Source organism: the organism of the source record quoted next, unplaced genomic scaffold (genome assembly GCF_019419815.1).
Source record: "Pyrus x bretschneideri cultivar Hongxiangsu unplaced genomic scaffold, Pyrus_bretschneideri_v1 Contig16, whole genome shotgun sequence".
NCBI classification, from domain to species: Eukaryota; Viridiplantae; Streptophyta; class Magnoliopsida; order Rosales; family Rosaceae; genus Pyrus; species Pyrus x bretschneideri.
In genome coordinates this window covers 3,147,639-3,159,714 of record NW_025999457.1, presented here as the reverse complement: position 1 = coordinate 3,159,714, position 12,076 = coordinate 3,147,639, and the positions used below count along the sequence as shown (strand labels likewise).

General features: G+C 41.0%; 1 protein-coding gene across 1 annotated transcript; it reads left to right on the top strand.

The window, feature by feature from the left end:
• The first annotated feature begins 9,897 nt into the window (after nt 1–9,897).
• LOC125475836 (3-ketoacyl-CoA synthase 4-like) lies at nt 9,898–11,001 on the top strand. Its single transcript, XM_048581205.1, has one exon. The coding sequence runs from the start codon at nt 9,898–9,900 to the stop codon at nt 10,999–11,001; it is 1,104 nt and encodes a 367-aa protein (XP_048437162.1).
• Nucleotides 11,002–12,076: the final 1,075 nt, after the last annotated feature.

Here is a 12,076-nt window from a genome sequence, read left to right as displayed (position 1 = left end):
TCGGGAAGATAAATTTTCTCTGCCGTTTCATAGCTAATTCGGTGGGTAAAATGAAAGCGTTATCTACGCTCTTAAAACTTAAGGACTCAAATAGATTTGAGTGGCGAGAAAAACATCAGGCGGCTTTCACACAACTCAAGGTCTCACTTACAACGCCACCAATACTCGTACCACCTCGACATAGTAGGCCCCTCAAATTGTATAATTTTGCAGCCGACGAGTCCATCGGTTGCCTTCTCGCGCAAGATAACGATACGGGGCGTGAACAAGCTATCTTTTATCTCAGCCGGAATTTGAATTCACCTGAGATCAATTATTCACCCGTCGAGAAATTTTGCTTGGCTTTGTTTTTTGCCGCGTCAAAACTTCGACATTACATGCTCCCATCAGTAACATAGGTCATTGCCCAGCCAGATGTTATTCGTTGCATGCTTACTCGGCCTATCGTCAAAAGCCGAATTGGGAAATGGATAATGGCATTATCAGAGTTCAGATTGCAATACGTGCCCTAAAAAGCCGTCAAAGGTTAAGCTCTAGCCGATTTTTTGGCCCAACACCGCTCTTCTTATGGTTTCGGGGGCAACGAAGTCAACATTGAATTAGTCGAAACATGAGACAACTACTAAACGATGCACTTTGATGGTTCTAGCGCCTCAGCTTTGGCTAGTGTTGGCATCGTCATTCAATTTCCTGACCACTACCGTTGGTATCTCTCTCAAATTAGACTTCAGCTGTACAAATAATCAGGCCGAATATGAAGCTCTTATCATCAACCTTCACGTCCTTCATGACTTAAGAGCAGCCCGTGTCCTCGTCCTTCGTGATTCCGAACTGGTGATTAACCAACTAAACGACATTTTTCATTGCATGAGTTGTACTTTGGCGCCCTATCACATGGTTGCCACCTATTTGGCCGAGACATTTGAAAGAATTACATTTGAGCACATTTCGCGTGTTCGAAACACTGACACAAACGAACTCGCCTAAATAGACTCCAGAGCACAACTCCCGGGGGGCGAGTTAGGTCGGGCAACACCTATAGGACGACGATCTTACCCAGCCTTGGTTAATCAGCAAGTTTTCCAGCGTAATCACGTGATACGTACATAAGTGATGTATTTACCATCGTTGCTAGAGCGAGGAGATCCCATAGAAGTATGTGTTGTTGAGACATTGCCAGATGATTAGAGAATGACGATTATACGATACCTCGATAACCCCAACGACAAACACGACCAGATGACAAAAGTCCATGCCACAAACTACGTGTCATACCAGAATGAGTTATATCGAAAGGGTAAGGATGGTTTATTGTTGTTGTGCCTCAGCCCACAAGAAGTTGCCCGAGCAATCGTCGAAGTACATGAAGGATTTGTGGGGCTCACCAATCAGGATGTAAAATGTGTTGGTTTCTTCGCCGACACGACTACTTCTGGCCGAGTATATTAAAGGATTGTATTGAATACGCCCGAGGATGCATATAGTGTCAAATTCATGAACCTATAAAGAGAGTCCCGGCCGAATTACTTCACTCAGTTACCAAACCATGGTTGTTCAGAGGATGGGCAATGGACGTAATTGGCAAAATCACACCGTCTTCTAGAATAGCGAAACATGCGTGGATGCTAATGACAACCGATTACTTCACTAAGTGGGTCAAAGAAAAATCATATGTCGAGTTAACAACCAAAGAAGTTCGCAATTTTATGGAGGAAAATATTGTGACTAGATTCGACATACCAGAAACGATCATAACTGACAATGGCACAATCTTTACAGTCGACAGGTTTAAGGAGTACACGAAAAATCTAAATATTCGACTCGAGCAATCTACACAGTATTATCCATAGGCGAATGGGCAGGCCGAAGCAAGTAATAAGGTCTTGATCAACATCCTTGACAAAATGGTAAGAGAAAGACCTGGTATGTGGCATTTGAAGCTAAATGAAGCATTATGGGCCTATCGAACTTCACCCCGATCAGCCATCGGAACGACTCCATAAACATTAACCTATGGACATGACGCTATGTTACCGGTCGAGTTGAGTATAAATTCATTGCGAGTGATTGGTTTGTTCAGTGCTAAATACAGTTAAGCCATAAGACAAGAGTTGGAAGACTTAGAAGAAATTTGGCTTTACGCTTATAACTTATTAATGGCACAAAAAAAGATTGCCAAGTGAGCTTATAATTAGTGCGTCAGACAAAAAATGATCGGCGAAAGAGAGTTGGTGTGGCAAACCGTGCTACCAGTTGGAATTAAAGACCCTAGGTTTGGAAAATGGTCACTGAATTGGGAAACATTGTTCGTCATTTACAAAATTCTCGGCAAGGGGGCATACCACCTCAAGGATCAGACTGGATTAGTTCACAAGTTGCCAATCAACGGGAAATTTTTAAAGAAATACTACCCAGTCACTGGGGAGATGCGAGAATAAAGATTGTTGCATTAAATTTATAAAAGGACGTACAAGTACATTTATAAAAGGTTTATAAAATTCTAGGGGGTCAAAGGAAGAAAGGTTTTAAGAGCGGCTTTCAACTCCAGCCACCTTACTTCGCTCAGTATGATTTCGGCCTACCTCGTCTTCTTGTTAAGTTGAAGCTGCTGGATCTGTTTTATGTCAGCTGCGAAATCCGTCGGTTGAGCCTTATTCATCTTGAAATCCCTCTCGAGTTCTGAAGCAACAGCCTACCTTTGTTGTTGAAGCTCGGCAATTTGACGTTAAAGCTCAGATATTTGGCGATCAAAGCCGGTCAGCTGTGCCTTCTTTGCTTTTATAGCCTCAAACTCCGACCGACTAGCCTCATGAACAATCTTTGCTGCCTTTAGGTTATCTTTGGCCCGGAGAGCTTGTTCAAAAGTGATAAACTGTTGATCAGACAAATAGATGACATTTTCAGTGCTCAGGAAGCTGTCGTTTGCAAGGTCGTTCAGGCACTTTCCTACGGAGTCGAGGCCTTTACATTAAAAAACCTGAGAGGCAGAGAGGGATATGATTTCTTGCAGCTTGGCAAAAGCACGAGATTCGGCCATGGTTTCCAAAGGCTCGGCCGACGCGGTAGAAGAAACAGCTGCTCTAGAGGTACTCTAGAGTAAAGCGTCAAGCTCGACCTCCCATGAAGGCTATACAAGAAAAAAAATTAAGCAGGAGGAAAATTATAAGCAACATAGCAGAGGGAATTTGTTTTAAACCTGCCGAGATGAGACTTCGGTCATGTCCCCTGGTTCATTGCTCGAACCTAGAGAGCTCAATGGTCGAGCCTAGTGTTTAAGATTGCTCATCAATTCACGCGGCCGATAGAGGTTATCCACGTTCGATGGCCACTGAGGTGGCCAGGAAATATAGATAACACCCTTCAGCACATAGAATTGTCGGTGAAATGAATAGTCGGGCACCTGACATTTAATATTTTCTCATTTCAGGTTTGTTATAGTAAAACTAACAAGAGAAAGGGATCGAGCCTTACAAAAGCCGAAGTGACTTCTTGAGAAGGAACACCAAGGTTTTGATCCTGCGGATGGATTGGCATCTCCGCCGTCACTTCAGGCTTGACGAGAGGCTTCTTCCCACGGTCTGATGCAGAAGGGTCGACTTGGTCAACCGCCTCAACCACATGAGGGGGATTAGTGGTAGGAGTTTTGGTTGGTCGAGGACAACTCGTCAACGGGATCTCATTGCTTTCGTCATCTTGAAAGAAAAGGCTGTTAATACTTGTGAATTTGATGAGACGAAGGGAGTTACCAACATAATCATACCTATTCCAAGATGATCGTTGATTTTTTTTGGGGAGATTTATCCTGACGAATGGGGCCACTTCTTCCAAGACAGGCGCATCGGTCGACCCTTGAGCCACAGGTTCTTCGACCAATGGAGCAACAATTGGTTCAGCCACAACCCCAGGGACCAGTTGAATTTGGGCCACTTGGCTAGTTGGTGTCGGCCGTTTCTCCGTCGAGGCTTGAGTGACAAGAGCGGAAGAAGAGACATTGGGAGCGGTCGCTCCCGTAGTCTAGCTAGAGATAACGTGAATCTCCCGTTCTCCTTTCTTCGCCAAATTTTTAATGCGTTTTATGGGGCGAGGGGATTCATCTGCCGTCTCATTTCCCTGGCGAGGCCGTTTGCTTTACGGGGCTTGCGCGACGGCTTTGGTTTTCTTAGAGGGGACCGATTTTTTCCTGGGCGCAACCACGGCGATCACGTCCGTTTTTTTCAACACTCGACCGTTTAAGAAAGCGAGATCAAATTAGTGAAGTTTAGTGATAATAAAAAGGGGAAATAAAGGTAGATATAGCCGTATACCTTGGGTCGTCTCTTTGGATTGAGGGGCAGAAGTTTTTTTGGGTCGGTCGTCGAAAATTTTGTTGAAGACATCCTCGACCGAAGCCCCAAAAAAGTCCTAAGTATACTCTTCCCACCAATCGTCGAAGGTGTCAGTGCCAAGAGATTCGGGAACAGTTAGTCGAAGAACAAATGTTTTACACCGTTCCTGAAACTCTTTCTCGGTATCTCTGCACTTCCTATCTGAAGAACCAGAAATGCGTCTTCAGCTTAGGAGGGAACTGGAAGTAAGTAGAGGCATCAAACAACCTTGGAGGTAGCCGAGCTGTTGGACAGTAAAGTGGGGATGGTAGACCTCCTAGCTAGCTCAGCGAGAGTCGCAACCGAGGGGAAGGTCGCGTGTTAACACGAATGACCCTAGTTTTGACGAAGATCAGCATCTTCACTTTCACTCCATGCTGATGTTGGAAGCCTGATGGAAGAGGGGTACTCTTGGCGATGACATATTAAAAATTCGTCATCAAAAAGGACATCTAGACCGAAGAAATATTTAAAGACTTATTTGGCCCGATGAGGAAACGCCGGTCGGGATGGCAACTGAAGGTTGAGCAATTTAGTGGACTAGAAGTTGGGGATCTCTGGCTGAAGTGTGGCAAAATAGACCTATAGCCAGAGTTGGAAGACTCAAAGTGGGCTATTCTGGTTTGGGTCGATTTTACTAATGATCGCTTCAGCCATGCAGTAAAAGAGATTGGCGAGAATGGCCGAACTGAGCGCCAGGGTGTGGCCACTAGCCAAGGCTTCAGCCATCGGTATATTTTCGACTAGGTATTTGTTTGACTTGGTACAACAGATAAACTTGTTGTACCAGTAAAATAAGAAGGCTTCGTGTTCCCCCTTCTGTAGACTTGCCTCCCCTCGGCCAGCGAAATGGAGGATGAGGGTGTTGTAGTTAAAGAAGTCCTTGTGTAACTTCTGAACATCTTCTTTTGAAGGCTCTTGACCATCTTGACTTAGTGTCTCGACGGCTCGTTCGTCGAAAAGTGCCTTGAGGTTGAGATTCGACGGGCACCCAAAAAGAGTGGCATATACTGGGATGCCAAAAGGAGAAGTCCTAACAATAGCTAAGATGTCAAGGATGGTGGGGCCGAGAGGGCCAAAGGGAAGGATCATGGTGTTGGTGGTCGAGCACCAGAGGCTTAGTGCGGCCATAAGAAGTTTTTTGTCCATGGCTAGCTCCATGGTCGAGAGTCTAATGGCATCATAGATACCAAGAGCTTTTCATTCTTGACCAAAAAAGTTTTCCATCTGGATGACCCAGGTTGCCCAGTTGGCGTTGGTCGTAGGCCAGACTCCTTGGGGCTTTGTTAGATCCCATTTTGACCAATCAAATCCTTGCAGCAAAGGTGTCAGGTAATGAGCCTTGAAGAGCGTGGTAATGGAAGATGGTACTATGTCCTTGAAGAGTGGCCTTAGGATTTGGTGAGTGGTGCTCAGATCACTCTCGAAGCGCAGAGTTTTGATGGCACTCCGGTCGATGAAGCTTTTGCATTTGTTGCACTCGTCAGAAAGCTGTGAGATGAAATAAGCCATTGATGAAGATTGGAATTGTTTGGGTTTGAAGGAAGAATTTCTAGTTTAAGAGCTTAAGATTTTCTGGGATTTTGAAGGAAAAAATGGCGAGAGGATTTTCAAGGTTTTTAAAGGTGTAAAATGTAAATGGAAGGGATTCGGGTATTTATAGGCAATTCGAGAAGAAGGTTAAACGTTTGATTTTCAAAAGCGTTTAATTTTCAAATTTTAGGGTGAAATCGACTGGGAAATCACTAATCATTATAGATATCTAGGGAATCTAGGGGATAGGATCGAGGTTTTCATGGTTTGAGGACGCACGATTGCGTGTTGCGGCGGATTTAAAGCATTAACACAGAAAAGATGTTTTGGCTAGCGCATGTTTTCGAGGGTCATGATTAAGGGCTGCTAGGTTAACTAAAGGATTGACACGCGGCAAGACGTGTATGGGAATTTGGATCGTGCGATCGTGCTTCATAAATGCGCTCGATGGATGGGATGTTTGAGGCTTTTCGTTATCCTGTAGTTATCTTGTAGGGTTTAATTTCACTTCTTTAAGGTCGAAAGTCAGCTAAGGAATTGTATGCTGAAGACCTCAGAAGCGAGGGGGCAATGTTTGGGCCCAAAATAATATTATTGGGCCGAGCTTAGGTTTGTATTTGTTGGTATAAATAGATAGCAAAGTGCATCATTCAAAGGAACTCCAATTCAACACACAATTGCCCTGCGCAAACCTCTCAAACATCTTGAGAATTTTTTTTTTCTTTTTCCACTGACACATCTTCAGTTTGGATAAACAACACTGTGGAGGCAATCGGTAAGCATCTTCAGTTTGGATAAATAACATTGTTGCCGTAGAATTAGTCGACCGAGGAACACCTTCAGTTTGGATAAACAGCACTACATCGAGCCCGACTGGTTACCTATCCAAGTCTCGATCGAGAAGGGTTTCCGAATCCTTATTGGCAGAGGTCATCTTATTAGTTTTCCCGGTGAAGTAAGGTGTTACAAGTTACGCATTCGGCACATTGAACGCCGAGTGATTTTATGATTGGATACTCACAAGTGAGTTTCAGAGTTCGGCATTCTAACGGCCGAACCACATTTACCATCAAGACATACATCTCCTTTAAGTACTTGTGTCCATATAGTCTGGTGTCGATTCGACATGCTTATACTCTTACGAATATAATCACTGTGATCGAATCTAGCACCAACAATTCGTGAACTTCGTAGAACTGGTAGCCTTGTCTTTAGGCTCGAGAACCCGAAGGCCGAGACTTGTTCCTTCCTCGGCCGCAATCGCAAGATCAAGAAGTCAGCAACGCTCTCAACGCAACATCACCAAATTGTACTCCTCGACCGAGCTCGGCCAACGAGTTGGCACACCCCGCATCAACCGAAGGATGTAGTTAGTTCTTTAGTTACTCGGCCTACGTGCCACGTAGGCCTTGTAATTTTTAGGGTCAACAAGTTGTGATTTCATCTAACCACCCTTAAACGAAATTTTCATCCATTTTCAATGTTACATACTAATGATAAAGCTATAGTTAATAACAAATAATTACATTGTTAATAATGTAACAAAGTTGGTGTTTATGTTCTGAAAACATCTTAGAGCATCTCCAAATAAGATGTCAAAATATCCAAATCAACAGTAAAGATAAGAAAAGATAACAACAATATTTTCCAACCGAGAAGCCAAATTTGACGTGTCATGACATGGAATAGAATCTCTCCCCCTTGCCACCAAATTTGATAGCAACTTCATATATCATTTAATTATTTTTTTTTTAATCAGATCTGCAGCTCTCCTTTCTCACTCTAATATGAGAATCTCAGCCTCGGCCGCTCGTCCTTCTTCTTCCATTTTCTCAAAACCAAACCCATAAACCAACCTCTCTTACTTGAACTTCACGATCTTGGCTTCCGCAATCTTCTCTCCATTAATCATTGGAAAGTAAATGATTCATAAATTTGAGTTCGCAAGTTATGAAATCCAGAGAGAGGGAGGGTTAAAGAGAAAAGAATAAGGAAGTAACTTGGGAGGAACCGATGATTGTGATCCAATTTGGAGGTGGAGCTCCGATGGACGTGAACGCAGTTGATGGAACCCCAGATTATGAAGTGAGTTTAGCATCAGAGATTTGGTTGCAGAGGATTGAAGAAATGGCAGGAAGAGAGGGGGGGAGAGAGAGAGAGAGAGAGAGAGAGAGAAAGATATTGAATTGACAATGAAGCAGAAAAGTTGTTATTTTTAGTTTCAGGTGTGAAGGTGTGTGACTAATTTAACTTGTGAGATGAGAAATTGTAATGTCAAAGATGTTCTGTCTTTGTTTTCAGTTCATCCCAGATCTGAATATATATAATCCGATGAGGATCCTTATCAATTATATATATTTATATATAGGAAATTGTTATTGGCACTCCAAAATTCTCATTCTACACTCCAAACTTTCTATATTTAGAAAGAAAAATACACTTGTGAGGAGTGTAAAATGAGATTTTTGGAGTGCCAATAACACTTCCCTATATATATAATTTAAAATATATAATTAAATTTTTGAAAAGAAAATAGTGTGATAAAATAAAACTTTAAAAAATGTTAAAGTGTCACATAAACTGTCAAATTCAAATTTTATGTTTAAATTTGACATCTCATATTTTTTAGATGCTCTTATTACACTGTCAAAGTAGGTGATCATGCATAAATGTGATTACAATAAAATCTTATTGTTTAAATGAAAAGTATCGAAATAATTCATTTTAGAGGTTAGAACAATTAATTCTTTCACATTTGCTTAGGAAAATGTTGCACTGAGTTAATACATTACCAAATTCAACCACATCATGAATCCTTGAGTAATGACTAGTGTAGTGTGACAATTGAAATCCCCACCTGCCTTAATACGCCTCTACAGGAAAGGTGGGGGTTTTGTTGGCAATGAGAGATTTTTCAGTGTAACTGGTATACGGGGTAGTACATCATGTGTTACTAAACAAATGGTGGGATATGTGTACTAAAAAGTTAATAACTTAAAGAATAAAATTTCCCACTATTCTTATTAAAACACATAGTGTACCACTTGTATTTCTATCACAACTAAAAATTTCTCGTTGGCAAGGTTTAAGTAATAAATTTTGAAACCAGTTATAATAATTAGACATGTATTTTCCAGGAATGTATCCATAAAGTCAAAGGGATTATGTATTTATCTGCGCATGTATACGGTATAACCCAGAAAAAGAGATAATAAATTTTATAAACATTGATAAACGTACTCATTTTTTATTGGTGACACATCATTTAGTTTGTAATTTTATTCTATAAATTTAGTCTCTTTGACATTACTCCTCCTCATCAACAGAAACAAAACGATTGTTCATATCGCTGAATTGGTCGACAAGAAAAGTTGGCTGTCCAGAAGGCCGTTGCTGTCTTTTCAGTTTTCACATTTTTATATAGGAAAATCAATTTTCCCATACTCGTTTATTCGTTTTTATTTCGTATCCATCTCTGTTCATATTTGACCTTTAAATTAAATAGATTAAAAGAGAGCTAAAAGATAAAAATACACAAAAAGTCTGCGGTTAAAAAAAAGGTGATAAAATCATATCCGTTCTATATAACCCCCTCTTCCCCCAATCTTCCTTCACTGAGTTTGCAAAAAACAACTTTTAGAAAACAAACATGAAGAAGTCCACTTCAAATTTGAAATTCCACCAAGCCTTTTTCGCAGCACTTTTATTAACCACAACTCTCTTATCAATTAACATGCAGTCTAATTCAATCCGATCCAATCCAGTCCAATACAGAAACATCCTCCATTTTCTCTTCACCACCAACCCTACACTTTCATTGTCTTGCATTTGGTGCCTTTCCATTTCCATATTTTTCTACTACTACAACTCTCGTCCCAAGTCCATCTTCCTCCTTAATTTCTCATGCTTCCAACCAAACCCTAACCAAAAATGCAGCTACGCAGCCTCCGAGTCCTTCGTATGCAGGACGAATCGCTTCACCGAAGAAAGCGGAGAATTCATGCGTAAAATCTACCTCAAATCCGGCTTAGGAGACGAGACCTACGCACCACAATTCGTCTTCGAATCAAACCCCGAAGCGAACTTGAAATATGCTCTGGATGAAGCTCAACAAGGCATGTTCTCATCCATCAACTCACTCCTTGCCAAAACCAACATCGACCCAAGTCGTATCGATTGCCTAATTGTTACATGCGGGAGCTTCTCTCCCGTGCCCTCCCTCACATCCCTCATTGTCAACCGTTTCAATCTCAAACCCGACGTAAAGACGTACAATCTAAGTGGCATGGGATGCAGTTCTGGAGTAATATCAATTGATCTAGCCGCCAATCTGTTGAAGCAAAGCAAAAAAATTGGTTATGCTCTTGTGGTCGTAACCGAGACTATTAGTTTGGATTGGTACTATGGCGATAACCGTCCCATGCTTGTAACCAATTGCATTTTTCGAGTCGGTTGTGCGACCGCATTGATCACAAACGACCCTTGTTGCCGCCTGGTTGCAAAGATGGAACTCATTCACTCGCTTCGTACTCACCACGGAGCGAGTGATCGAGCTTATAAAGCCGCATTTCAAGAGGAGGATAACAAGGGCAATACCGGGTTTGCTCTTAATAAAGATTTAATAGCGGTTGCGGGCATGCATTTACTTGAGCACATCAAAATTCTTGCTCCCCGAGTCCTACCACTGACTCAACTTGGTGTTTACGTGTACTCGGTCATTGGTTGTGCATTTTCAGGGGGGAAGTCGAAACCGATAGTCCCGGATTTTACCAAGGCATTTGATCATTTTTGTATTCACACGGGCGGGAAAGCGGTGATCGAGCAGGTTGGGCGGGTTCTGAGTTTGAGTGACGAGTTGACTGAGCCGGCTCGGATGAGTTTGCACCGATTCGGGAACACATCGAGTAGTCTTGTATTTTATGAGTTAGCATATTTTGAGGCTAAGGGGAGAGTTAGGAAAGGAGATAGGGTTTGGATGTTGGCGTTTGGGACAGGGTTTAAGGTCGGAAGTCTTGTTTGGAAGGCAGTTTCGGATTTAGGTCAAGGTGGTGATGGCAATCCATGGAGCGACTGTATTGATAGGTACCCACTGAATTCATGGTAATTAATTATGATGGTTGATAGGTACTCACTGGTAGCAAGGGTTTCATATTATTTATTTTTAACTTTTGTTATAAGATTTGGCCAGGGTGTTACTGCCTTGATACCATCTTTTCTTTGATTCAAGAAAATAAAAAAATAGAGAAGAAAGGACTCTTTTCATCTTTGTCTACTGGTTATGTTTATTTATTCTGAATGAATGTAAGAGCCAATTTATAGCTCTGATTAAATGCGCAACCACTAGTGATTGACAATGATAAAATAAGAGACGATTTAATAATTAAAAAAAGCACTGATGGTTTGAAAACAAAAATAAAAAATAAAAAAATATATTGATGGTATCACTATTGTCATGCGTTTGCCTTGTTTTATATTTTGAGAGCTCAAGTTAGGCTTGGCCTACTTCTTAGACGAGCAGAATTATACGAGTTGAATTCGTGCGAGCTTAAAAAATTCAAGCTCAGTACTGAGCTCTAATTGGTTGTCTGTTGATTGTGTAAATTTTTTTTGCAACTGGATAGTGTATGTCAATAATGTTAAGGGTATGACAGTCTAATACTATTTTGGGCAGTTTGCTTGAGTTCAAATTCGTTTAGAAATATTTTAAATAAAGAGGATTACATGTTCTGTTCTATATGAAATTAAAAATTAATATATGAACTATTTTTATCACTTATAATTTGACAAGAAGATTTTGTTGATTTTCTATATGGACTTTAATAGAAGATGAGATTAGATGTCTGCATAAAGGTGGCATATGCTGGTACAATATGACGCGCACCCATTATTGAACTAAAACATATTGTTGGTTGAGCATTTAAAGTATCTCCAAACAAGATGTCAAATTTAAAACGTTAAATTAATATTTGATGGTTTATGTGGCAATTTTGTATTTTGTACAATTTTTCGATCCCGTATAATAATAATGTCGTTCTAAAATTTTTTAATCACTTTGTAGGGTCCATTAATGTAGGCAACCAATCAAATTCTTAAAATACACAACCACATTTATTATATTTCCATTAAATCTATTAAAAAAATATTAAATGGATTTGACAGCTGCTGTCAAATTTGACAGA

What these genes read in the sequence shown, in the direction of transcription:
- LOC125475836 (XM_048581205.1), top strand. Translation starts at nt 9,898, where the DNA reads ATGCGTAAAATCTACCTCAAATCCGGCTTAGGAGACGAGACCTACGCA.